General features: G+C 45.1%; 1 protein-coding gene across 5 annotated transcripts; it reads right to left on the bottom strand.

Moving 5' to 3' along the window:
• ISLR2 (immunoglobulin superfamily containing leucine rich repeat 2) lies at positions 1–27,680 on the bottom strand. 5 transcript variants are annotated; one of them, XM_056798622.1, is made up of 3 exons: positions 27,176–27,680; positions 5,726–5,908; positions 1–3,962 (listed from the first exon to the last, which is right to left on the bottom strand). In XM_056798622.1, the coding sequence occupies exon 3, from the start codon at positions 3,952–3,954 to the stop codon at positions 1,807–1,809; it is 2,148 nt and encodes a 715-aa protein (XP_056654600.1). In that variant the 5' UTR covers positions 3,955–3,962; positions 5,726–5,908; positions 27,176–27,680; the 3' UTR covers positions 1–1,806. The 5 variants fall into 5 exon arrangements, with proteins under 5 accessions (XP_056654600.1, XP_007478200.1, XP_007478201.1 ...); XM_007478138.3 differs by lacking the exon at positions 27,176–27,680 and adding an exon at positions 6,030–6,453; XM_007478139.3 differs by lacking the exon at positions 27,176–27,680 and adding an exon at positions 6,145–6,413.
• Between the last annotated feature and the right edge of the window lie 200 nt (positions 27,681–27,880).

Here is a 27,880-nt window from a genome sequence, read left to right as displayed (position 1 = left end):
TTTTGAATCTATTTCTTTTATTGACTCTACACACAGAAGCGCTTTAGGAAAGGTCACCGATTTGAGAGTTCAATGGGGAGGGAGGGAGGGTTAGCTGTACTCTACGGCTCCGCGGGGAAGGACCCCCAGAGGAAGAGCTTGTGCTGAGCTGGGCGATGGGTAGAAGAAATTTGTCTCAAGGCCAGGGAAAAATAGCCCCTCTCCAAAACAAACAAACACAACACTATAACCTCCCACCCCACTCCACCTCCCCGCCCCCAACACATCTTAAGAAATCCAATTCTTTCTTTTAAGAAAGAGAGGAAAGAAAGATCTCGGAACGCTTGCCGGGCTGAAGACTGGCCGGGCTGAGCTGGACCCGGGTGGTCTGCGGCTGAGTCTTTATCCCTACCTCCCCCCCCCCCCCCCCCCCGCTAAGACTACAGGTTTACAATTAACAGGACACATACTTTTATTTCTAGAAAGCACGCTAGCCTAGGGATACACGTTGAGCAAATACGGTTCTCGATGGGGAACACCACATCCATTCGTAGGGATAAGGGGGAGGAGGGCCGGGCGGGACGCCGAGATCCACAAAAAGAAAACAGAGATTCGTTCTCTGCCCTCGCTCCATAGCTATATACAGATATTTTGTGCCGAACAAATTTAAAGCACTCACGGTTGAAGATCAGTCCAAGCCACAAGTACAAAGACACACACCTTTAACCTCTACAGATCGCCTTCCGAGGCGTGGGCTCGGTATGGGAGACCCAAATCTGTTCCACATGGAGTTGATTGCCAGGTTAGGGGACGCGAACGGGGAGGGGGAGTTCTTGGGGCCCTTTCTTAGCCCCTTCTTTTTTCCGTTTCCTACAGAGTTGCCTCCAGAGTTAGGACGGATGACTGCAGCAGATGCTGGATCTGTCCAGCTCGGAGACCTCAAGAAATCCAAAGATAGTTACAACGAAATACATAGTGGGAACCAACTCGCACCTTCTTGGAGAGTGGGACGGGCAGTGATCGGGCAGAGAGTGGGAGAGAGTGATCGGCCAGAATCCCGGTTTTAAGGGAAAGAAGGGAGAAAGAGAGAGAGAGAGAAGGCAAGGCTGAAAAAAGTGAGACAGTAACACAGAGAATGAATGAATGAATGAATGAATGAGTGAGTGAGTGAATAAGAGACCCTTATTTCCCATCAGGCGGGGAAGCGGGGTTGTTAGCACCAGATCCAATAATGGCATGATTTTCTTTTAAAAACAACACATCTTAAAATCACAGAGTGGTGAGTTGCAACTTGCCCCAGTCCCCAAGTCCCTTCTGTTTCTTTGTCTAACAAATGGTTGAGGTGGAGATAAAAGGAGGAGGACTCAGAGCTTAGATTTTGTTCCCTTCAAAGTCACGGAAGGAGGAAAGGGACTTTTGTTTTCTTTGTTTGTTTGTTTGTTTCAAAATTCTAAAGGAGCAGGGCTCGGGTCATTAAGGAATAAATCCACCTGCTCCAAGAGGAAAGCATCTAGAAATGAGACGGGGAGGGATGGTTCAATTTAAAGGGCTTTCGGGTGAGGGGCTTAGCCTCCGGGGACTGGGTATAGGGGACATCCGCGGCAAAAGGAAGGAGAATTGTATTCCCCGCAATTCGACTGCATGCCGAAAGTTTTAGGGTCAATACCCCAGAGCAACCTCATGTGTGCTGTTAACGTGAAATGTTTTAGATTATATCTGTTCCCGTCCCCTCCCCCACCCCGTTTTCTTTTGGTTCCCAATATCGGAGGTTGGGGGCCAGGCAGGAATTGAAGGGTTGAAGAGGATGGGGAGGAGGGGAGAGGAAGGTCAGCGTTCTGTCTGTCTATAGTTCCCATTAATTTCCTGGGCTATATCAACCGCCTCAGCCCCCAGAGGCAAGCGGTCGCTGTACTCTGAGCTTGCCTCAAACTCCTCCTGGTTGGTCTTGGATTGGGACTCCGGAAGGGAGCCGGCCACTAGACTCTCGTCCCTCTCCAGTCCTACGCCCACCTCTTCCTCCTCCTGGTCCTCCTCCTCCTCTTCCCCAATCCCTGTCCCAATCCTGCTCCCGGGCCCAGTACCCTCTCCCACCCCGGGACCAGAGTCGGTAGGACTGTAATTCTTCTCAGACTCCAGGTAGGAAGCGCGGGGGTCAAAGTCAGCGGCAATGTGTTTCTCCATCTGGTCAGGGTTCTGCGCCTTCATGATAAGCCTGTAGGTCTTGCCCTGGTACTTGGAGAGAAGATGACAGCACGTGGCCCCCAGCAGGGGCACGGTGGCCAGTGCCAGGAGGAAGACGCTGACCACGACGATTATGACTAGGGAGGGCACTTCTTTCTTGGTGGTGAACACGACTTGCACCTGGCAGGCCTCGCCTACGTAAGTGAGACACACAGAATAGTTGGTGCCGGGACTCAGGCCTTGGAACCAGTAGGAATTGACGCCCTCCTCGATCCGGGACCACTGCACTACTGAGTGGCCACCCTCCGCACACAGGTAGAGCATGCGCAGGTGCCGCTTCTCTGGCCTGGTAGCGAACGGGGTCAGTTGTACTTTGGCCTCACGCTCAGCCACGTCCAGGGCAATTACGCCCAGGTCGAAGGCGTGGGGCTTGAGGTCGGCGCTCTGGTTAAAGGCGTGGTTGGACACGTACATTGTAGGGTCCCCCTGCCCGCAGCGTCTCTCAAATGGAGGTGGTCGAAAGGGGTCCTCGTCTTCTGCCTCTGCCTCCACCTCCACATCCTCGGGAACCCCTGGGGTCCGTGCAGCGGATGCCCTGCCCTGTCCTCCCCAGGCGCCCCGGCCTTTGGTCCTCTCCTCGCCTTTAGAGGTCAAGACGCTATTACCATATCCTTTTCCAGAAGCTTTGCGATCTCCTCCTGAGCCTTTGCTCCCTAGGCCCGGGAGCTCTCCTCTGGGGGAGGTCGGGGGGTATTTCTGCGGCCCAGCCACAGCGACGCTCACTGATGTCTCGTTGCTGCCCAGCTCGTTGTCTGCCCGGCACGTGTAGGTGCCCTCTTCCTTCTTGCTCAGGTGCGGGATAAGTAAGGTGCCATTGGAGAAGGCTAGGAAGCGCTGTGGAGAGATCGAGGGCATCTCTTCCCCGGCCTCGCTGGCGTTGGGTCGCTCGATGAGCAGTGCTCCTCCGGCTGTTTCGATCCGCCATTGGATCTGAGGCTGGGGGTGACCTGTGACAACGCAGTGCAGGGCCAAGGCCAGGCCATCCTGGAACTCTCCTCCATCCACGTTGGGCTGGTAACTAAGGCGCACTGTGGGCGGCGCGCATTGCAGAGCTGGGAGGCTTCCCAGAGGCACCCCCTTGAGGGCTGGGGGCGAGGCACACGTGATGGACTCTCTCTCGGGGATGGAGATGAGGGTGTTCTCCGCCCATGCCTTGAGCCACAGAAGGCGGCAAGTGCAGTCGAAGGGATTGTTGTAGATCTGCAGGTGGGATAGCGAGGTGAGCGCGTCGAAGGTACCCTCCGCTATGAAGCTGAAGTGGTTGTTGTTGATGCGCAGAGAGCGCAGGTCGCGCAGATTGCGGAAGGCGTCGGCCGGCAGCGCCGCCATGCGGTTATTGTTCATCTTGAGCAGCTGCAGGGCACTTAAGTTGCGCAGGTCCGCCCAGGGGAAGTCAACGATCTGGTTGTGGCTGATGTCCAGGTTCTTAAGCTGGACCAGGACCGCTAGGGCACCCGGCTCGATGGCACTGATCTCGTTGTGCGCTAGCCACAGAGAAGTGACCTGCGTGACCTCGGCGAAGGCACCCTGGCGCAACGAGGTGATCTTGTTGGCAGACAAGCTAAGCGTGGTCACGTTGGCAGGGAGCCCTGACGGCACCTCCTGCAGGTCTTTGTACGCGCAGTCTGCAAACTGGTGCGCATACTTGTCCACGCAGGCGCAGGGTTCGGTGCAGCCCTGGGCCACCCCTAGCAGCGCCCACGCCAGCCACAGGCCCAACACAGACGCTGGCATCGTGTCTCCTGCAAGGAAGAGAGTGAGGAAAGGGGAAGTCACCAGGTTACAGAATATACATTCTTTACCATACAATTATATAGAATAGGCAGTTGGAAAGAACTGCAAAGGTTAGCTAGTCCAACACTACCATGTGACGGAGGAGGAAACAGATCCAGGAAGGTGTGGCGGCGACTTTGCAGAGGAGGGAGACCCAAGTCTTTGATTCCAAATTCCGTGCTTTTTCCACTACATCTAGCAAAGGGCAAAACATGGTACCAGTCCTGCTCCAGTTGGAAGCAAGGTTCCTATCCTGTGCTATCTCTATCACTTGCCCTCGTGTCCCCCACTCCAAGGGCCAAGGCTGGCCTGGAGGGGTTGCTGGCATGGGTCCCATTTCTAAAAGCCCCCGAGACACATAAAGTGGAGCTGTAAATGGCTGGGAATCTAATAAGGTTTCTGCGCAACTCACCCTGTTTCCCTCCCCCTTCCCAGCCCTTCGTTCCAACTCCCGTCTCATGCCACCCACTGTCTCCTGCTGGATTTAGCCCGAGTTTTCATGCGAGCGTCCAACCCATGTCCCATGGCACCTCTTCCATGAGCTGGTGCTGAGGGAGTGTGCTACCCGGCGCCGGAAGGTTTCCCCAAGGGTTAGCCTAGCACTTTCTGAGCGTCTCTCTTCCCCAGTTTAATGGTAAGGAAGTGTGGAAGGGCGATGAAGGGGCAGCTAGAGGAAGAATTTTTCTCTGCTGGAATTTCTGAGACCCAGAGAAGCTCCACAAGGAGAGGAGGGCTCTCCTTAAAAATACAAATACAGTGTTGTCTGGGACTTCCTGACTCCTCCGCTTTGTAGAATGTACAAGCATATTATATAAACACAGCAAGACGCATGTTCACAATGAATCATACAATCACATGTACACATACACACAGACCACAGATGCACGCAAATGCAGGTCTAAATACTGCAAGACATGCACACTTTTCCACATACAAATATAACTGTAAACCCAGTATTCGAAACCGATCGGAAAGTATAAAAACTTAGGACGGAAAGAAAGCCTTCCGCCTCATCTCCATCCCCGGTGAAAATCCAGCGTGGGGGGACATTCAGACAGTGTCCTGGAATATACTCCCTGAGTTGTCTCTTGGTGCTTAAAGACCCCCTGTTGCAGCCTTCTGGAATCTCAGGCCCCCTGGTTGGGAGAACCAGTGTCCATCTGTCGAGTCGGCTGGTTCCTTCTTTTAAGGGTGCCTGGTACTGTAACCCCGTAGAGAGAAGAGGAGCAAGGTACCTATTTTTCTTAGCTTGAAACCTGCGTCCTTCCTCCCCCCATCCCCACCCCCACTGGGGAGCAATGTCTTTACTAACCCACCAGAGCTGGAGGAGGATATACAAAGTCTCACCCCACTTACAGCGTCTGTGTCCAGCTCCGTACAACTCCAGGACTTGCTTATTTGAAGCTGCTCCAGGACATTTGCTGGTTCGCATTTGGAAAATCCATCACCCCCTTTCCCCTTTCCAAATGTCTCCTATCTCCTTCTTGCCTATAGCAGAACATACCTACTTCGTCCAGTCCTGGCAATATCCTTCTTCCCCCTCCGTACACCCTGAGGGCCCATTTAGTCTCCCTTACCCCAGATTTCAGTCCCCGCTTCTAGGGAGGCGCCCGGGCCAAGTCCACACACAAAGATGCCCCCTCAGGCACAAGCCACGGGCGCTGTCCAGGGTCCTTCCCACGCCCCAGAACTGCACCTGGCTTTGCGTTGTATCGGGAACAGACCTACTCACCTTTTCCGCTTCAGGTCCCCAAGCTCTCACTGGGGAGCGATGAGGCGCAGCTTCCCCGGGGACTCGGACCCCTAACTAGATGCTGAGTTTCGAAGTACGGACGCCGGAGGAGAGGATCTCCCTGCATCTGTTGCTGCTGTGACGGCGGCTGCCTCGGCTCTCGGTCTGTGAGAACACCAGGTCCTAGGTTTTGGGGGTGGGAAGGAAAAAAGAAGGGTATGAGTGAGGGAGTCTCCGGGTTCCTCCAGCCGACTGCCCCCCAACTCCAATCAGTCAGTTTTGCCCCCCTCCCCCCAAATCCCACCTTTTGGCTGGCTGCAGGCTGCAGTCAGAGCGCGCTCCCGAGACCTGCGGGGGCGCGCCTAGCCTCTCCCACCTCCTGCATATTCTGCGTGTGTTAAAGCTGTAGGGACCCTCACCAAAGCCAATGCAATATTTATCACATCAGTATGTTTTCGTGCTCACTGCCATCTTACAGAGACCAGCCGCCAGCTCCCCCCGCCCCGTACACACACACATTCTGCGAGTACATTGGATCTGCTCACTGATTGAATGCAAAAGGCTTTTAATCGTTTCAGCACGTGAGGTAAACCATCTTTGAGGAATTTGGGGGAAGGAGGGAATCAGGGAGGGGGAGGGTGTTTGTGTCTTTAAACTCTTTATTAAATCAAAACAAAACAGACACTCCAAAAAAATCTTGAATGGATTCTGGACCAGAAAAATAATGGATAGAGACATACACTTTAGCTCCCCACCCCCAGTTCAAGTGAAATCTTTTATTTCCCCCCTTTTCTGCTCCCTCCTCCCTTCCATTCGCTCTTTCTCCCTCTCCCCCTCCCTTCAGCCCCCACTCCATTCTCTTCAAAGCCACATTCAACATGATGCATAATTGATTGTGTTAGGAGAGAGTTCATCTTCCCTCCCTTCTATTTTTGTCTGGAACCTGGCAATTTGGCCCTTCCAACCTCTTCCTCTCCCCCCCCCCCCCACTCCCAACCATAGACACAGAAGCACATCTGTCTGAGCTGGGAACAGTTTGGTGGAGGAAGACCAGGAAGAAGTGTTTTCTCTGCTAGACCCTCATTTTCCCTCCTTTCTCTTGTGGTCACATCTTTTGTTTACCAAGCCCAATTCAAACCAGGAGGTGAAGTCCTACAAACGCTCTGGGAGCTGCAAAAGGAATGCTCTGTGTGTGCAGCGGGGTGGGGGTGTCAGGAGGACAAGGAGAAGGAAAGGCTGAGAGTTGAGAGACTTAGACCAAGATAGAGACTAAGAGGAGAGCTAGTCCAACAAATGTTTACTGGGGAAAAGAACCTTGGACCTATGCCCTGGGTCCACCTCAAGCCCAAGGCTCATTGCCATCAGGGGCCATTCTGGGCTCTATTCCTAGCTTGTTCATTGTGGGTGTAGATTCTGGTGCAAAGAGCCTGTCTCTCTAGCACCCTCCCTCTGGCTGTGTATCCGTGGTATGTAAATGTATATATAGGGGAATGCCTAGTTAAAATGCAACCACCACCTAATTGAATGTGCTTGAAGCTTTGGGTCTTCTCCTCTGGTCTTGCCTTTACATTTTCACTGGGCAAGCACTGAAGACTGGCTCTTGTATCCCCATGTATCCAAAATGATATATACTGGCACAGTTGCTTCTACACATCTACACAGCACGACCACAGGAGCTCATTGGTACAGGACCACACAGTCCCACACAAACCATATTCACATTCAATCACACAGTCACAGTTGTTCATACTCATGTATAGTGCCTGCAACTATGCACACATATACACATTCATCTTACCCCAGGCACAGCCATTCTTTCCTTCTATTTTTCCCAGACACAATCATGCATATATACCCACTCGCAATAATAATAACTCACATTTGTGGGGCACTTTGCAAAGTGCTAGGAGGTTGTTGCAGGCACCAAAGTGGAGTTGAAAGAGCATAGGATTTGAAATGGCTCTGAAATAGGATCTAGGTTCAAATTCTGATTTTTTTTTTCCCATTTACTCTGCTATGACCTTGAGCAAGTCATCCCTTTCTCTGGGACTCCATATTGTTTATATTTAAAGCCGGGGAGGGGTTCCACTAAATGGCCACTAAAAACTCCTTCCAGGTCTACAACTCTAATTCTGTAGTACCACAGTGCAAATATTAACCTGATTTTATTGTTGAGGAAGTAAGGGATTCAGAGAAGTCATAAATGCCTGGCCAAAAGTCAGAGGAGGCCTTTGCCTCAATCCCAGAGCTCTCTCTCTTTTTTTTAATCATATCAAGCTACCTCTATGCATGTGACTACAAAAAAGTATTTCCTGTGCCAGGTAAGTAAACCTAAAATAGACAACCTGTAGTGTCAGGTTACATAATTACAGGGTGGAAGAAATGATTCCAGGGAGATTTTTACAGATGGACTGGTTGGATGGAGGTAAGAATTCACAGGAACAGGTGTCATTCAGCAACCCCACCTGCAATGTGGCCACTGCAGGCCTACTCAGCAGGACAATTACTGCAGTGCTGAACTGGTAGTCCCAGAAGTCAGCCAGCTCATTGCAGGATCCGGCTTCCAGATTACAGGCGGCCACAGCTGGCTCAAGGAAGGAAGCAAAAATGGAGAAAGATGGGGAGAGAGCCGGCAATGGCGCTCCAGCGATGAATGAGCTCTGGGGTAATCAGGGAAGGTATTGATGCAGCTGGGTTGCTTTTCTAACAGTTTACTCTCCTTCCTCAGGTGGCCTTGAAGGATATCTGTTCGGAGGCTGAGAATAAAAGTCTTGAGAAAGAGTGAAGTCACTGCCTTATCTCTGCGGCCCTGTTAGGGGATGTGGGTTAGGAGGAGGGAGGTGTAGGAGCCTAGATCAAATTAGGTCTCTGTGCTCGGTACCTGTGACTATGCCATCCTTCACGCACAGACTTTGACGAAACATTTCTACCAGGAGACTGGGAGGCGCTCAGCTAATGAGTGTTAATACTTCATTCTCCATTCGTCCGCCCGGGAGAGGCCACCTTCTAAACCTTCTCGCGTCTCTCCACCCCCATCTCCCTGCTAGCGCACTTCCATAGAAGACAAGTCACAGCTTTCACAAGGAGAGACGAGAACCAACGGGGACAACAGGCTGTAAGTGAGGGGACATAGCCTCCTCACTTATCTATTGCCTCCGCGGGTCAGTGTCCGTGCCCACCTAAGGGATACACAGCCCCCCACCCCCACCCCCAGCACAGTGAACACCCCTCCTTCCCCAGATAAAGTCATTATCATCGCGCGCGCGCGCTATAGCCCTCAGGCCCGACTGGAGCTTAATCAATAGAGCCTCCGCCAATTTTGTTTGGTGTCTAATAAGATCAATATTTCAGGCTATGCAGCCGCCAATTTGAATGCTTAGCATTTTAATAAGCACAGTGGGGGCGGAGGGAGAGAGGGAGTAGGGAGAGAACGAAGAGAAGAGTGCTTTTTTGTTTGTTTTAAAATCTCGAGAGACCACCTGGAACCTGGGTTTCTGTTGATCCTTTGCACAACAAATAAGAATATACACACGCACGTACACTCGTGTGTACATACAAACACCTGTGCACACGTAGCTATGTCGCCCAGATTGTCTTCATCAACCCTCCAGCCTTCAGTGACCCTCACCAGCTTCCAAGCCTCAGGAAATGGGTTTATAGCCTAGTACAAGGCTGAAGGGGGGGGGGGTGACCCAAATCCTGGCCCCCTGGGAATCCTGGGTCAGCCAGGTCTCTAATATTCCCTATCCCTCTCCACTCCCCACTAGGGAATGGTTGACCTTTCCTTTTCCCTTCTCTTCTTCAGTTAGTCAGCCAACCCCGAAGAGAAGGGCCGCAGGTGTGCCAAATATTTTCATTTCTTTATTGGGACTCTAGGCGCTGCCCCTGCCCTCCACCCCTCTTCTGACTAGAGAAACTCGAATATTCCGGGGTAAGGGATAGGGCTGAAAGGGGAAGAGGGATCGAGAGCTGGCCCTTACCCAGTTTAGTGAGTACCCTTGGGCTGGAAATGGGTCTTTTTGTCCCTGAACTGAGCTGCACCGACTCACTTCTTTCTCAGCCAGGGAGGGAAATAACCAAACGTTGGCTGCTGGCGGGGTGCATGGAAGAGTAACTGAGGAAGCAGGATCCCTGAGGGAACAACTGTGGGTCGGGACACTGGAAAGGGACCGGCGTCCAGGTGGAGTCAGGCTAGGCAGGACTGTGCTTCCGGGGAGGCAACGAAGAGATTGAAGGCTACCTAGCCTTGCTTGGCTACCCGAGGGCTCTCTAACGCTTTATAAAGAGTTCCCTCGAAGTTGTAGCCACCTTTGCGAGGGGAGGGTGATGGTAAAGATGCTAGACACAGAGCAACAAGGGGTCCTGGTTCTCAGCCCCGAGTTCAGCTTCCATGGTAGCAAGCGCGAGAAGATAAACAAGAGACGACCCTGGTCTGGAGAAGGCTCTCAAACCAGAAAGAGAACCGCCCAGGTTTAGCTCTGCTAGTCTTTCTTCAGCGTGCTGGCTCGAGCCTCGGCGCCCAGCAGGAGTTGGAGAGGAGTGAAAGGGCCAGATTGAAAGAAAGAAGCGAGATTGAGGGGAAGGGGATAGAAATAAGGATGGGGAGGAGGAATGCAGAGCTCAGAGACTTCCTCGAAAATGCTTTTCCTGGTCTTCCGCCCTTGTCAGTTTCTCTCCGAGCCCTTAAGCTAGAAGAACTGCCCCGAGGAGAAACAAGGTTGTTTCTTAGGCCGTTGGGAAGAGGGAAGAGTCCACATCGACCTTTAGAATCTTCTTACTAGAATGCTCTTTTCGGGGTCGTAGAAAAGGGTTTTAAGGCGTTCCAACGCAGGTTAAATGGCAAGAAAGGCCGGTTGGCAATCCGAGAAAAGAGTCTCCGGGCAGAGGTGTGGGACGGATGAAGATAAATTTGAAAAGAGAGAGCTGGCGGTTATACTTGTGTGGACGAAGCATGAGAGGCAGAGGAGGCATGCCAGAGGTCATTCAGGTCTTCCTGGCCAAGTCCAGCTCAGGTCCTCTCTTCTTACTTCTACCCTGTCCTCTCCATTTCCTGTGACTGCAGCCAGAAAGCCGTTCTTTGCCACCTTCCCCCTACACTCCCCCCCTTTCAATTCTGAGAAAAATGGCAACTCAATATATGTTTGTCAAAGCTGTGGCTGAAGCAGCCCGAAGGCTGGGAAAAGGGATTCCTGGGTTCTCTTCTACAGTTCCATTTCTAGCTAGGGAACTGGGAAGCAGCACTTGGAAAATGCCTGTATCTGCCTGCAGAACGAGCAAGAGCTATTATTATGCTAATATCCTTCCTTATTATTAAAGCAGAGAAAAGAAATAACGGGAATAGCGCATCCTTCTCCCACCCCCAACTCAGCCTTTGACTTTCCTTATAAAGACGCAACACTGGTACAATGGAAAACATGATGAATGTGAACTCAGAGTCCAGGTCACTTAACCTCACTAGCTTTCAGTTTCTTCACCTGCCAAATAAAAGGGGGAGGGGACGTCGGACTAGTTGGCTTCTGAGGTCCCTTCCAGCATTATATCTATGCTCCTATGCAATAATGAAACACCATGTCCTTTCCCCACCTTTACCCCAGCCTCAGAATTTCCTCACGCAAGAGGCAACAGTGGTCCAATGGAAAGCATTCTCTTTTGAAGTCAGAGGACCTACATTCTGACCCACACTTTGCAACTTAAAACGTGCCTAAGGTACGTAAATTTCTTAGCCTCAGTTTCCCTGAGTTTCTTTTCATCCTCTGTCGTCCCTTTCAGTTCTAAATCCGTGAATCTAAAGTAGTCTTTCTTTTCTTTCAGTTTGGTCGTTTTCGTTTTTTTTTCCTAGAGTCTAAATTCATGAAAGGTCCAAGTCTCAGGGCTCACGAGATTAAGAATATGAATAAGGGGTAACCAGAAAACTCAGACATCATTGAAACCGGTGGAAAGCCGCCTTGAAATTTGGCCACAGCTTTGCCACTGCTTCCCATCTCTCCTCAATAACTTGGAAGAGCAGAGAGGGAGAAAGGAAGATGGCTGTTAAATATAAAACGGAATATAGCTAATGTCATTTAGGCTAGGATCTGCGAGGAGGCTAGAAGGTAGCTATCTGTCTTTTCCTATCTTGTTTGCCCGACCCCTCCAGATTCCCTGGCTCGTAGCGAGTGCGCCCTCTGGCGGAAGCATCCGGCCAGCAAATCTCTGGTCAAAGACCTGTTCTGGGAGATGCTTAGATGGCACCTGGGAGCTGTCACGGGCTGGTGGTGAGTACCCTACCCTGGAGTGCGGGATCGAAGAGGAACGATGTTTGCGCCTATATCTCGGAGAAGGTTCCGGCAGAGAGTGATGTAAGTGGCGTCTCTCCTGGGCCTACAGTTCTGGGAAGCAAGGGCACAAAAGGAGGAGCTGAATGCTTCTGGGCTTCAGGGAGGGGGCTGGAAGAGCGGTCCTGAGACAGTCTCATCTGGTCGCTGGCAATCCGCAGCTCTTCAGTCTCCCGGCGGACACGCTCAAGCTCTGGCTTTAAAGACGAGTTTTAAATGCACAGACACGGGAAAGCCAAATCCTCTTTTCAAGGAGGGATTGCTGCCTAGTTCCGTTTTAGCCCCAGGCAACCTCCTCTGCTCCCTTTGCTGTGGGGCCAACGCTGGGGTCATATCTCAGTGGAAGGTACTGGGAAGAAGATGCGGGGGACTTCAGCTCCATGGATATAGGACTGGAGTCATGCACACAACTGAATCCTAGGCCCCAAAAGTCAGAGCTGGAATGGATTTAGAGCTGGAAAGGACGTGGGTGGTCACTTCATTCACTCCTTTGTTTTGCACAGAAAGAAGCTGGGGTTCAGGTGAAGCAATTTCCTCAAGTCCACATTAGCTAGAAAGTGGCAGGGTTGGTTCTGGAACCTAGATTTCCAGATCTTCAACTCAGTGTTCTCTTCATTTCAGGTCACTGTGGAAAGATGATGAATATGAAGCATGTGCCCATCTCTTATTACCAAGACCTGTTCACTCCAGCCTTGGAATCTTGACTTTTGCAAGCCGAGAATTTAACTTGTATGAGTCTGTTCAATTCAGAATCTTGATGAAAACAAACATACAATCACTCCCAATATATTTTCTCTTTCTTTAATCATGGCATTGGATACATGAAAATATGTCCCTCCCCCCAAGATACTAGAAATTCAGCTGTGACCCAGTAATTTCTTATACTTCTACAGGCTGAACTTACAGACTGAAATGTGGAAAGGTAGGGAAGGGCATGCCTGCTAAAGGAGATCATGGCTATAGATCATATCCTAGAGAAATTCTTTAAGCACATAAGTTACACACTAGAATTTGCTAGTTCTTGTCAATCAAAACTTCAAAAATTGTTGCATTAATTTGGCAAGTTTTGAGTAACTGATGACACATTCTTTGGACAGCTCTTTGGTTATTTATTCTTTTTTAACCCTCACCATCTGTCTTAGAATCACTACTGTGTATTGTTTCTAAGGCAGAAGAGCAGTAAGGGCTAGGCGATGGGGGTTGCCCAGGATTATTCAGCTAGGAAGTGTCTGAGGTCAGATTTGAACCCAGGATCTCCCATCTTTGCACCTGGCTCTCAATCCACTGAGCCACCCAGCTGTCCCTAAGTATTTACTCTTTATTCTAGCCAAGCTAATTTATACAGGTCTCCTTACCTACTCAGCAACCTTCAGTGGCTTTTTATTGTAGTAGATTAAAACACAAACTCTTGAATTTAGCATTTAAAGCCTTACACAATTGAATTTCTATCTATTCTTTTTTTTGGTCTTATTGATATATGTTGGTTTTACATTACAAACACAGATCACTCTCAGGCTATGAGAAGGCTTTTGTAACAAAATAAAGCAGTTAAGTACAAATAATAATCCAGTGGGTTGATCTGAAAGGGAATGCAGCATTTCGCATTGGTGGCATGCCCCCACCTTTCTTTTAAAAAAATGAACAGAAATCTAGTTTTGCTCTCCCTCACCCTAATTGAAAAGAAAAGAAAAATAAATTTCTCATAACAAATGTGCAAAATTAAGTAAATAAGCCTCTTGGTACCTATACATAATATATGTTATATATGTAAAAATCCATGTATATACACAGGTACTCATGTGTGTATACTCATCAATTCTTTCAATGGCTGTATGCACACATATCCATACACATACAGATACAGGTATACATACACTTATACATATATGTTCATAGTAGTAGTCTCTCGGTATCCGAGGATGACGATTGTCTTTGTGTGTTTTTGTGCACAAAGACACTTGTGCATGAAGATTTAAGTGGAAAAGTCGATGCACAGAGACAGTCCCACTCTCTCGGCGTTGGAAGCCTGGGTCCAGTGGCATGAAAAGTCGTTATACCTGGAGACTTCCTCAGCTGCATTGGATGGCCGTGTTGTCCTTTGTGCTCCAACACTCCCTAAGCACTCCACAGTGCTTTGCTGCATTGCCCTCTCAGCCGTTGGACCTTCTTATTGGTTTCTTCCGTCTGTTCAGCTGAAGCAGTCTTCACATGCTGGGTGAGCAAAGCCCTGGTTCACCAGGGGTCCATGAACACCCGATGGCTACCCTCACAAGGTTTAGCCGGCCTGTTGAAGCTGTTGCCCGTTGTATGCACACACACACATATATATATATATGTGTGTGTGTGTGTGTATGTCTAATTCTGCATCTTAAGTCTGCTATTTCTCTCTGTAAAAGATAACATGCTTCATCAGCTCCAATCAATTTTCCCAGACTTCTCACAGAGATAACTCATCTGTGAAATGGGGAGTAATAATACTTGTAATAATTTCCACACATGAGTTGCCATATTACTTCCCTTCATGGATTTGCTATTACAGACAAATGGATTGCAAATCTAGGAAATGGCTAAGTGTGACTGTAGTGCACATCACACTCGTTCTCCACTCTTACCTTTTAGCATCCTTCTCACCTTGCAGGCTCACTCAGCCCAAGAGCCCCTCCATGAAGTTTTTGTGCTCTTTCTAGCTGAAAGTGTTTTGTTCCATCAAGGTTTTTTAGGGCACCTTGTCTTCCTCTCCAAGTTGACGTAGTGAAAATTATGCCTGACCTAGGGTCAGGATACCTAGGTTCCATTCCCTGCTCTGACACCGACCAGCTGTTTTACAGCCCCATCTTACCCCTTCTACAGGTTAATTCATCTACTCAAATCTCAGTTTCTTCATCTGTGAAATGGAGGGTAAGGATACTTGCATTATTCACATCATGTGAGTTGTTTTGGAGAAGGTGTTTTGCTAATCCCAAAAAGCAGTATTAATGTGAGTTATTTTATTCTTCTTCTCTGGGCATATGTCATATCCCTCTAGTAGAATATAAACTACTAGAGAAGAGGGAATATCTTTCTATCCCCATCTTCTAGTTCAGTACCCTCAGCACACAATAAGTGTTTGTCAAGTTAAATTGAATTTACTTCAGACTTAAATCTTTGTAAATACTACCCTTCTCTTTCTAGAATGTCCTTTCACGAAAAGCTAATCATGGACTTTTCCTTTTTAAAATCTCTTCCAGGATGCCTCCCCAAATTGCTCTTTTGCTTCCAACCCATCCTTATCCCTACCCCTGGTTTCAGAGACTTCAGTTACCTCTGGATCCCAGGAGGTATATGTTCTTTTAAGTATGATGTGTGTGTGTGTGTGTGTGTGTGTGTGTGTGTCTTGTTTTCCCATGAGAACACAAACTTTGGAGGTTAGGGAAAGATAGAGTAACACTTTGAAGACCTATGATTTCACCCTTGTGGTGACTACCTCCACTAATATAGTTGAAAGCTGACCTTCCTAAATATATGGTTTACCAAAAGTTGATGGAGGCAAGAAAAAAAAATCTGTGGCTAAACTTCTGGGGCTGGTCCTCTCTGGTCCTTGCTAGATTGGTTCTTTACATGTTTCATCACTGTAATGATACTGGAAACATTTAGAATCTCGTAAAAATCTTCCAGGGTTCGTGCTCTACTGATGCAGTTTTTGAGAGATCAAGGTCCTTGTTCTTCAAGTTCATATGGTTTACTAAGTACCACATCACATCCTCCTTCATCTATACCTCTCAAACCCTCTGTCTCTCTCACTATGATCCAATGAGTGGAGTGCTAGAGTAGGAATCAGTTGGGAAGATCTGAGTTTTAATCCTACCTCAGATACTTACTGAGCTGTGTAACCCTGAACAAGTCACCTTCAGTTTCCTCACTTATAAAATGAAGATAAAATAGCACTTTCTCTAGTAGGGTTGTTGTGATGATCAAATGAGATAACAAATACAAATTTGGCAAAATGCAATTACATATAGCATTTTCCTATATACTTTCACACATGTGTAATAGTGGTATTAATATTATAATTAAATATTATAATAATGTAATGGTAGTCTCTCCGTGACCGAGAATGACTATTGTCTTAGTGCATTATCATCTATTGATGTACCCTCATGTGGCTTTGAAGTCCAAAGTCTGAGGCGCAGAGTTTGTAGCACATGGGGCATGGGACGCCAGTTGTTACGGGAGGTGCGGTTGTGGCCTGGTGTCGGCATCCACGCGCAGCGGCAAGACGTCGACGTCCCTCATCTTCAAAGGTGGTGGTGGCATGGTTAATGTGGGTTCGCCAGCTGCTTCTGTCAGAGGCAGCGAGTTCTAGTTGCTTTGGTGTAATGCCAGGCAACTTCAAGTTGGACTTTAGCTGATCCTTGAATCTTTTCTTTGGTCGGCCTTGTTTCCTGAGTCCAGCTGACAGTTCACCATAGAATACCTGTCTTGGTATTCGCTGTGGGTCCATGCGGATGACGTGTCCAGACCATCGTAGCTGGGTTTTGAGGACCATGACTTCGATGCTGGTGGAGTTGGCTCTGTCGAGGACTTCCTGATTGGTGATTCAGTCCTGCCATCAGATCCTTATGATTGACCGGAGAGAGCGTTGGTGGAATTGCTCCAACTGCTTCATGTGCTTCCAGTACAGTGTCCATGTCTTGCAACCATACAGGAGCGAGCTGAGGACCACTGCATTATACACTTTGAGCTTTATTGCAGTGCTTATACTGCTGTTTTGGAGGACTTTGGAGCACAGCCGCCCGAGTACCTGGCTGGCCTTTTGGATCCTGGCATTAATCTCATAGTCTAGGGACCTGTCGTTGGCGATGGTGCTGCCCAGGTACTTGAAGGTGTTGACGTTAGAAAGCTGCATGCCATCGATTGTAATGCACGGCTGGTTCATTGGCCTCCCTGGTGCAGGTTGGAACAGCACCTCTATTTTGCTGAGGCTGATAGTCAGGCCAAACAGTTTTGTTGTGGTGGAGAACCTGTCCACAATGGTTTGAAGATGATTTTCTTGGTGGGCCATGAGAGCACAGTCATCTGCAAAGAGAGCTTCCACGATGAGTCTCTCTGTTGTCTTTGTTTTTGCAGTCAGGAGGCGAAGGTCGAATAGTGAGCCATCCAGCTGGTATTTGATGTAGATGCCCAGGTCTAGATCCATCACAGCATGTCATAATACTTGGGTGAAAAATAGGTTGAATAGTACCGGAGCGAGGACACAGCCTTGTTTCACACCATTGGAGATGTTGAAGCGATTGGAAGTCTCTCCACCAGATAGGAATTCCCCTATCATGTCGACATGAAAGAGCTGGATCAGTTTGACAAATTTTGCTGGGCAACCGAGCTTGCTGAGGATCACCCACAATGCGTCCCTGTTCACTGTGTCGAATGCCTTTGTCAGGTCTATGAAGACAATGTAGAGACTTAGGTTCTGCTCAAGGCATTTTTCTTGCATTTGCCCCACCGTGAAGACCATGTCAATGGTGCTTCGATCTGGTCGGAAGCCACATTGTGATTCAGGCAGGTCCTGCTCTGAAACAGATGACAGGAGTCTGTTGAGTATAACATGGGCGAGGATCTTTCCAGCAGTGGAGAGTAGTGAGATGCCTCTGTAGTTGTCACAGGCTGCTCGTGAGCCTTTGCTCTTGTACAGGGCTATGATGGAGGCATCTCTGAGTTCTGGGGGCATGTCTTCCTCTTCCCATATGCTGGTCAGCACTATGTGGAATGCCTGGAGCGCCTTTCCATTTAAGGCCTTGTACACCTTGGTTGGGATCCCATCTTTACCGGGTGCCTTGCCTGCACTCATTTGTTTAATGACTTTTTGGACTTCCTCTATTGAAGGAGGGACATCAAGTTGTTCAATGGTGCGGTTTTGGGGGATCTGGTCAAAGGCACTTTGGTCGACTGAAGAGGGTCGGTTGAGAAGCTGACTGAAGTGTTCTTTCCACCTGTTGCTGATGCTTTTTTTTAATCTTTTATGAGAGTGTAACCATCAGAGGATAGCAAGGGAGTGGTGGTGGGTTTTAATGGCCCATAGACAGTCTTGAGGGTACTGAAAAATTGTTTGTAGTTTTTTGTATCAGCAAAATGCTGGATTTCTTCTGCATTTTTTTCCCACCATTGGTCTTGCATCTTCCTGATCTCACGCTGCGCCGTGGCTTGGAGAGACTTGAATCTGTCCTTTTTAGGAGCAGAGTTTGGGTTATTTTGCCACTCCATAAAGGCTTTGTTCTTTTTGCTCAATAGGTCTTCAATAGCAGTGTTGTGCTTGTTGAACCAGTCCTGGTGGTTGCGTTGTTTGGGGCCTAGGACTGCCTTTGATGTTTCCTTCACTGCGTTTCTGAACTGGTTCCATTTCTCGGGTGAGCTTCCAGTGAGTGGTTCCTTGGCAGACAGCTTGTCATCCAGGCAGGACTAGAATGTTTGCAAATAAGATGGATCTCTAAGACGACTCGTGTTGTAAAATGCGCGAACTGTCTGGATTTTGGATGGTGAGGCACAATGCAACATTTGTAGAGTTGCTCTAACCAATCGGTGGTCTGTCCAGCATTCAGCTCCTCTCATGGCTCTGGTGACCTGTACATCCTGGATGTCTCGCCGGCGTACAATGATGTAGTCAATGAGATGCCACTGTTTTGATCGTGGGTGCATCCACATTGTTTTATATTTGTTCGCCATTCTGAACACAGTGTTCATGATGGTGAGTTTGAACTCTGAGCATTTGCTGAGTAGCAGTAGGCCGTTGTTGTTCATTTTGCCCACGCCGTGTTTGCCGAGCACTCCTTTCCATCTTTTATGGTCCTGGCCAACGTGGGCATTGAAGTCTCCCAGTAGTATCAGCTTGTCATTTGTGGACACTGAGTGCAGGACGGCACTCAGGTCAGAGTAGAACTGCTCGATGGTCTCCTCTGTGCTGGTCAGTGTTGGGGCATATGCGCTGATGATTGTGGCATACTGGTCTTTGCTGAGAGGCAAACAGATCTTCATGAGCCTCTCGCTGATGCCCACAGGCAAATCTGGCAGCTGTTTGAGCAAACTGATCTTGATGGCCAGGCCAACACCATGGATTCTGTCTTCATTTGAGGCTCTGCCTTTCCAGAAGAAGGTGTATACAGTGGTGGGTTCGCTGAGTGATCCCTCTTCTGGTAAGCATGTTTCACTTAAGGCTGCGATGTCGATGTTATATCACGCCAGTTCTTTACCGATTAGAGCTGTTCTTCTCTCAGGTCTTGGGGTATTCTCTCTATCAAGTAATGTTCTGATGTTCCATGCTCCTAGTAGGAGTTTCTTTGTATTTTATTTCTTTTTATATTTATTCTTGTTATAATAATGTATTTATTACATTAATATGTAACAATTATAACAATAAATAGAATATAGAATAAATACATTAATATAAATTATACAATTATATATAATGTATGATATAGTAATTATAATTAAAATAATAATTTGTTATTATTATTATTACAACAGAACTTCATACACAGGAAAAATTTAATGAAAGCCCAACCTATGGATATCCCATATATGTATACATATATATATATATATATAATATATATATACATATAAATTATTTCTAAAGTAACAAGGAGCCTAGGGACCAGGAGGAAGAGTTTTGAACATCAAGAACCACATGAATAAATGAATGAATGAATTTAAAAAGCATGTATTAAGCATTTACTAGGTGCAAAGAACTGTACTGATTTCCAAGAATACAAACAAAAAAAGGAAGCCAGTCCCAGTTACCTTGGAGCTCACATTCTACCAGAAGACATAACATAAATAGAAGATTTCAGCTATAAGTCAGATATACAGGTCTCATGATCCTTAGGGTGCAGTAGCAAAGCAGATCCCTGATTCTTTGGCCCACAGATGCCTGCTGGTAGATACATTTCATCACTTTTCCTGCCTGAGGTGAATGGCAGCTGAGCTGCCTCTCCAGAAGGACTTTAATTAAAGCTATTATCTAGTTAAGTATTTATTGGTCTCTGTGACTTTAATTATTTTTTAAGGAAGAGAGGAAAAAACCTCCAGTCCATTTTCATAAAAGGATGGTGATATAGCCCAAAGGATGCAACTGGTAGCAGTTTGTGGAGGAAAACTCAGGAGATATTTCCTGAGTGGTTGAAATAAGACTCGACATTATTAATAACACCCAATCAGCCCCACAGCATGCAGAGCCCCAGGGGCTATAAGGAGATTAGTTTAACACACTAACAAAGCCATTTATTTTCATAAAAATTAACAACAGCACCTTCTGTTGCTGTTCATGTAATTATAACAACCTGCCGAGTTTTCACTGAAGAAATGTTGCCCAATCTATTTCCCAGGACAGAATGACCCAGTTTGCCCTACACAATAGCACATGTAGAAGGGAACCATTAAGGGAAAAGTGCAGAATTTAGACTCAGGAGAGCAGGGCTTGAATCCTTCCTCAGGCACTCCCTGGCTGTGTGACAAGAGGCTAATCATTTAGCCTTCAGGACCTCAATTTTCTCATCTGGAAATTGGAAGCAATGCTAGTTATCTCATAGGTTTGTTTCAAGTGATGGGTTATATAAACCTGGAGTCAGGAAGACCTGAGTTCAAATCCAGCCTTAGACATTTACTAGCTATGTGACCCTGGTCAAGTCATTTAACCTCTGTTTGCTTTCATCCACTAGAGAAGGAAATGGCAAACCACTACAATATCTTTTTCAATAAAAGCTCCATGGACGGATAGATAGTAGAGTCCACAAGGTCACAGTGTTCAGACACAACTAAACAACAAAAGGGAAATAATAATAACAACAGCAAAGGTAATAATAACTAACATTTACATAGTGCTTTCAGATTTGCAAAACACTTTACATATATGATACATATCACAACAAGCTTGTGATGTAGAAGCTATCAGCATTCCCATTTTACATATTATGAAACTCAGAAGGAGTGAGGTTAAGTGATTTGTCTAGGGTGACAGCGCCTAATACAGGATTTGAATTCAAGGCTTCCTGGCCCCAATTGTCATCTAGCTGATTTAAAATTTTTAAATAATTTTAATTTATACTTAATTTAAAATTTAATAAATTTAAAAACCATCTAAAGATTCTTCTTTAGCCCATAATCTCCCTTTCTCTTATCCTTTCCCTTACCCCTACTACATGACAGGTGCAGCATTTACTCATGGAAGAGGGGGAGATTATGGGCTAATTGTGTATATATGAGTCTCAATTTTCACCCTAACCCTAGCATTAGTTGGAAAATCTATTACCTTCTGCTTCCTCACAAGTCACTTGCTACCCCTTGCCTTTTCCCTTCTCTACACCCTTCCTCCTCCCTATCCCCACCCTTATTTTGTGATTTTTTTTGGTTTGTACTTTCAATGTGGCCTTTACCATTCATTTTAACCTATTTCACCTGGACCAGCATGATCATAGAGCACACATATAATGTGACCCTACAGAAAGTAGACCAGGTTTTCCTAGGAATAGCCCTGGAGAGAGAACTTATAAGCTCTAAAGTCTGGAGTCACTTTCTGCATGGGAAAACATTTCCAGAATATTAGTAATAACAGTAACACTCACTACTATTATAGTAATGTCTGGTAATCGACCTTCCTTTGGCACCCACTTCTGCAAAAGCACCGTGCTAGGGGAGGAGAATGGAGACCCAAAGTTTAGATAAGACACAGTTCCTGCATTCCAGGAATTTACAGTCTTATAAGGAGAGAAGACCCAGAACAGAGAACGCTAAAGCACATTATATGATAAATTCTTTTGGAGCTGTAAAAAACAAAGTCCTATGTGAGAGCCTAGTGGGAAGCCCAGTATCAATCCAAAAGGAATCAGGGGTACTTAATGGAGGAGTCAGTATTTAAGGTAAGTTTAAACAATTTAATAGGCAAAGAGAAAAAAAAAAGGTCATGACAAACAAGGGATAGGTTGAGCAGAGGCATAACAGTGCAGGGCTTGCTTGGAATACAGAGTTGAACAATTTAATGAGAGCAAAGAGTATTTATAAAGGAGAGTCAATCAATCAGTCAACAAAAATCAATTAAGAGCCTACTATGTGGTAGACAGTATGCTAATCACTGAGGATATAAAGAAAGGCAAGAGATAGTCTCTTTCTTTGAGGAGCTGAAGATTTAAGAGAGGAGAAGATGGTTGTAAGCCTAATTCATTGATTTATGTTTTCTCTATTTTATTGATGTAAGTGTTCAGAGATATAAATTTTCCCCTAAGTACTACTTTTGCTATATCCCATAAATCTTGATATGCTGTCTATTTGTTGTCATTCTCTTTAATGAAGTTATAGATTGTTTTTATAGCTTATTCTTCCACCCACCCCATTATTAGATTATTTAGTTTCCAATTAATTTTGAATTTGTCTTTCCATGAACCCTTATCAATAATAATTTTCATTGCATTTTGATCTGAAAACGATGCATTTATTATTTCTGCTTTTCCATATTTGGTTGTGAAGTTTTTATGATCAGGTACATGGCCAATTTTTGTGTATATACCATGTGCTGCTGAAAAGGAGGTATATTCCTTAATATCTCCATTCAATTTTTGCCAGAAATCTACTAACTTTTCTAAAATGTAAGAGAAGATAATATGGGAGCAAACAAGGTAATGCCAGATTGAGGAGGGCCTTCAGTGAAGGTAAAGGAATTTGAAATTGACTTGTTAAGAAATATGGAGTTAGTAGTCCAAACATCAACAACATGGAAATAGGTTTTGATCAAGGACACATGTAAAACCCAGTGGAATTGCATTTTGGCTATGGGAGGGGATGGGAGGAGGATAGGGAAGGAACATGATTCTTATAACCAGGGGAAAATATTCTAAATTGGCTAATGAAATAAAAATTTAAAAAGAAAATAAATATGGAGTTAGAGGAATATAAGTGTCTCAGTAGATAGAGAGCCAGGTCTAGAGATGGGAGGTCCTGGGTTCCAATCTGACCAAAGACGTTTCCTGTGTGACCCTGGGCAAGTCATAATCTTAATTACCTAGTCTTTATAGCTCTGCTGCCTTGAAACCAGTACTCAGTATTGATTCTATGATGAAAGGTAAGGGTTTTTTTTTAAATATGGAATTACTGAACATCATTATCTGTCTGTCTATCTGTCTGTCTGTCTGTCTGTCTGTCTATCTATCTATCTATCTATCTATCTATCTATCTATCTATCTGTGTCTAGAGGGCACAATGCACCAATGAAATCAAGAAGCCTCATTTTCCTGAGTTCAAATGTGGCTTCATACAGGTGTTAGTTATCTGACCCTGGGCAAATTATTTAACCCTGTATACCCCAGTTTCCCCATCTGTAAAATGATCTGAAGAATGAAATTACAAACCTCACCATTATCCTTGCCAAGAAAACCCCAAGTAGGGTCAAGAAGATTCAAATACCACTAAACAGTAAATACCTCTAAGATATTATAGTGTATTATAATGTTATATTAGCATAGATATGATTTTACCAGATCTATGTATGAGGCTATGAATAATAATAGCTAGCAGTTACACAGAACTTTAAAGTTTGCAACTCATTTTCTATACGTTAAATCATTTCTGAAGGATGGTGTGAGAGATGTTGGGGCATAGGACAATACTTCTGCTCACAATGTCATCTGGAATCATTAAGGAAAGGTCATGTTCTATTCTGTATATCTGTTTAAGAAAGCCTGAGATATGAACAAATTGGAAGATGAGTTTCTTTCTCCAAAACATTTTAACTCTACAAACTTCCAAAAACAAGGTTGGGTGGGAAGGATTATATGCTGGATTTTGAGTAACTAAGTCCACAGGAGAAAGGCAGAATCCCATCAAGGCATAATAATTATACATTAACATAAGAGAACTTGCCTCCTTTAAGAACTCCCTTAGCATCTTACTGTAGGAGCAAAAGATAACACACAGATCTGTGCAGGAGTCCATCCTGGAATCTTCTGCTAGAGAATGGCAGACATTGGCTCTGTCCAGTTGTTGGGAGGAGGACCCAGCCCTGAATCAGGGACCCTCAGGCTATAGAGACATTACTCAGAATACCTTCCCCCTTTATCTTCAAATAGACAAACAAACCATGAATTCTAGTTTGTCCCAACTACTAAAAGGAAAGGAGGAGGGCCAAGGGAGAAACAGGATAAGGTATCAGGAAAGGGAAGTGGACAAATTAGAGCATATTCAAAGAAATAGACAATCAATAATGATAACAATAACAACATGATCACCACTACAACAATAACGACAGCAATAGTAACAATAATTTCAACAACAACATCAACAACAAGAATAACAGCAAGAATAGAAATGATAACATTAGTAACAACAATAACAAAAGTGACAATATTAATAATAATACTAGGACTTGAAATCATAAACCAGGAGCAGATTGTTAAATATCTACTGGCACATCCCTGAGAATACCTCAACTTTCCTGATTCTTAGACCAATATTCATTCTTTTTGTGTTCAGTTGGGACCTGTTCTCCCTCCTGTAGTCCTGTATTGTTTGTACCCATGAATGACCAGCATCAGCAAAAAAGTGACTTTCAAGAAAAAAAAAAAGAGAAAAATTTCCAGGAAAACAGTTTCAAGGGAATGTCTACCCCAGCCTCCAGGGTTATTTTGGGAATGATGGAAGCTCATTAGTTGGTTGTTTTGGCTCCTAAAAGCGTCTCCAGGCATCATAGCAAAGGCTCTGAATTTCCCACTTTGTCTCTGGCAGGCAGGCAAGGCAGCTTGTATAAATAACTCAGCACTTGAACAAGGCTTGCATTGATGGGGAAAGTGTCTCCCTAACTATTTTTGTGCCTGATTCAAGGTGGTATAGTGGAAAGTGTGTTGGATTTATAGTCAGAGAAACAGGGTTTAAACCCCAATTTTTCTACTTAACTCCCTTTGTGACCTTAGGCAAAGAGCTTAACCAATGATCTTCTTCCAGCTCTAATTCTATTATCTCTCTTTTTTCCCTAGAAGGATAAGTCAAAAGAAAGCACTCACCCCATTTTAAATTTCCTAATTAAGAGTAAGACCAAATAATGACAAAAGTAAATTCTCCACAAATTAGATATTGTAAAGATTGGATTTGGCTATCTCCTGATTGTAACAATGAAGATACTTAGCTCTTCCTTTATTGGGAAGATTAAATTGTAATCTCTGGTCTATTTTTAGATTTTAATCCCCAAAGTGTTAACTCAGTATTTAAAGTAGATCTACCCATTTTAACCACAAAAAGGTGTTAACTAACCACAAAAGGTGTAAACTAACTACAAAAGGTGTGACACCCATTTCATACATTGAGTGGGCTGTCCTGGAGAGGAGTATCTGCTGTGATTGGTAGACGTAAAAATTTAGGGGATGTGACACAAGAGAAAAAGGTCTTTAAATAGAGGAAACGGAGGCACACAGATTGATAGATCAAGATTCAGTCACTTGGAGGAGAGACTGGAATCAGTCACTCAGAGCTGGAGTAAAGAGAGACACTTGAGGAGAGACTGGAAGACAGACACTCAGACTTGGAGTGAAGACACTTGGCTGTAGAACTAGATCACTGGAGGAGCTCGTGCAAAAGACCTCAGACTGCTTTCCTTTAGACTGCTTTCCTTTTAGACAGTTACTGTGGTGAGTGAAAAGGCTGACTTAGTTTTCTTGCCTTTCTAGAGGTGTGAACCTCTGAGAAAGGCCCGTCATCTTGAGACCCTTTTCCCCTGGCTGGGGCTTAGAATTTCTATCTGGTTCTGAGGAAGCCAGAGCTCTCTCTCCCTCTCTGTCCCCTTTTATCTCTTCCTTAATATCTTCCCTCTATTGTAAATAAATTACCATTAATTCCATTTACTTTAGTAATTCATTTTGGGATTTAGAAATTAAATCCCTGGTGACCACCAATTAATATATTCAAGCCCAATAATAAAATTTATAGTATTGAAAGAATTGGAATAGTAGATTTTTGTGAAAAATCAATTTCATAAGTGGTCAATATTTTTATATTCATTTTTTTTGTGGGGGAGAGGCAGTTATCATTTAGAAAGTAACTTTTAGTTTTTATTGGGTACTCTTACAACTATGTGGAAGAAGTGAGTAGCATATTTTTTTTTTACAGATCACACTATTTTTTGAAGGAAAATTCTTTAGAAATTCATAGAATTTTCTAAATCCTAGAACACAGAGGAAGTTATGTACATGGAAGAGATAATAATAATTCAAAACATATAAAAATGTGTGTTGAGCCAAAATGTTCAGTAGAAAGATCTGCCTTTGAATTCCAACTCTACAGCCATGACACTTGACTTACATCATATAAGTTCTCTGGACTTACATTTTCCCATTTATAAAATGATGAGGTTGTTCTACAAGATTTCCATGTTCCCTTCTAGCTCCAAAGTTCTGTGTTATTCTGTAAGTTTCTATCTAGGTAATAATCTAGGATTGCCATGTTAAAAAATCATTGTTTTGAAATGCTAAGGATGAATGAGGCAGTATTGCTATAGTGGAAAATATATTGTCCCTGGTGGTCAATCTTGGGCAAGCCACTTAGATAACTGAGTCTCTATTTCCTTCAGTCCTCTGTGAAGGGAGGCAAATAGACTAGATGGGCTTTGAGGTCCCTTCCATTGTTAGTTCTGTGATTCTATTCTACAAAGCCATGCGAAGTCTACCGAACTTCCAGCAATAGGGAATTGGTTAAGGAATTGTGGTAAATAAACAAAATAGAATAATGGAATAAAGAATGAATATATATGAGAAAAAGTTTTTTTTAGGAGATTATGCAAAGCAGAGCCTGAAGAACAAAGTCTTTAGGAATTCTGTTCACAAAAGTGGAAAAATAGGGAAAGGATGGACAGATAATGCTGATGGAAACTTAAAGGGAGTGACTGAAAAATTGTTATGTCAGTTTATGTGTTGAAACTGTTTCAAGTGCAAATAGTTACAAGGCAATTTTAATTAGTCATATTTCTATTTAATATTGCTTGTCATAAACCACTTAAAATTAATTAAACTAAATTTTAAAAGGATGTACACTGAAATGAAAAACAGGAGAACTTAGCCTTACAGAGGCAAAATAGCACTGTAGGAAAATCACAGAGTCTGGAATTAGAGGATTTGGGTTCAGATCACAGCCTTACCAGTTGTTGGTTTTGTTCCTCCATACGACTAAGTTTCAGATTTATTTGCCTTTGTCTCTTTCTTTTGAAGAAGCAGGATCCAAAGTTCCACAATTTCTCACTGGTTTGGCAGATGAAGCATAGTGGAGGAGTAACCAGCATACTTTATAATCTTACCTTCCTTTTTTCTCTTCAGATGACTTCTCTTCATCCTTAGACCATTTGTCTTCTTTGTAGGACAAGGCTCTTTTCAAAATCAAAAGCTACAGAAACTTGGTGGACACAAGATAATGCCTGTGTCCCAGCAGTCTGATCACACCAAATTTCCCTAGCAATATGTCTCTGAAAGGTTATGAACAAATATTTGTAAGATAAGTATGAGTGCCAGGGAAGAAGTTTATGCCCAGACAGAACATCTGTATTATATATATAGCTCAAGGGCAGTATGGATAGCTATTACCAGAAGTCTAGTCTTCCTCTGCAGAGAAGAAGAGATCAGGACATTTCCTGCACAAAATACAGAATGTTCTCTCTCTCTCTCTCTCTCTCTCTCTCTCTCTCTCTCTCTCTCTCTCTCTCTCTCTCTCTCTCTCTCTCTGTGTGTGTGTGTGTGTGTGTGTGTGTGTGCGCGCATGTGTGATCAGAAGGAAAGGGCAGGCTGATTTTAGAAGTGCTTCAAGGCTGGATGTTCTTTTGTTTGGTCTCTAAAAGCAGTTACCAAGCAAG

This window comes from Monodelphis domestica, chromosome 1 (genome assembly GCF_027887165.1).
Source record: "Monodelphis domestica isolate mMonDom1 chromosome 1, mMonDom1.pri, whole genome shotgun sequence".
Taxonomy (NCBI): Eukaryota; Metazoa; Chordata; class Mammalia; order Didelphimorphia; family Didelphidae; genus Monodelphis; species Monodelphis domestica.
The sequence above is the reverse complement of the archived record's forward strand: the minus strand, read 5'-3'. Positions and strand labels throughout refer to the sequence as shown.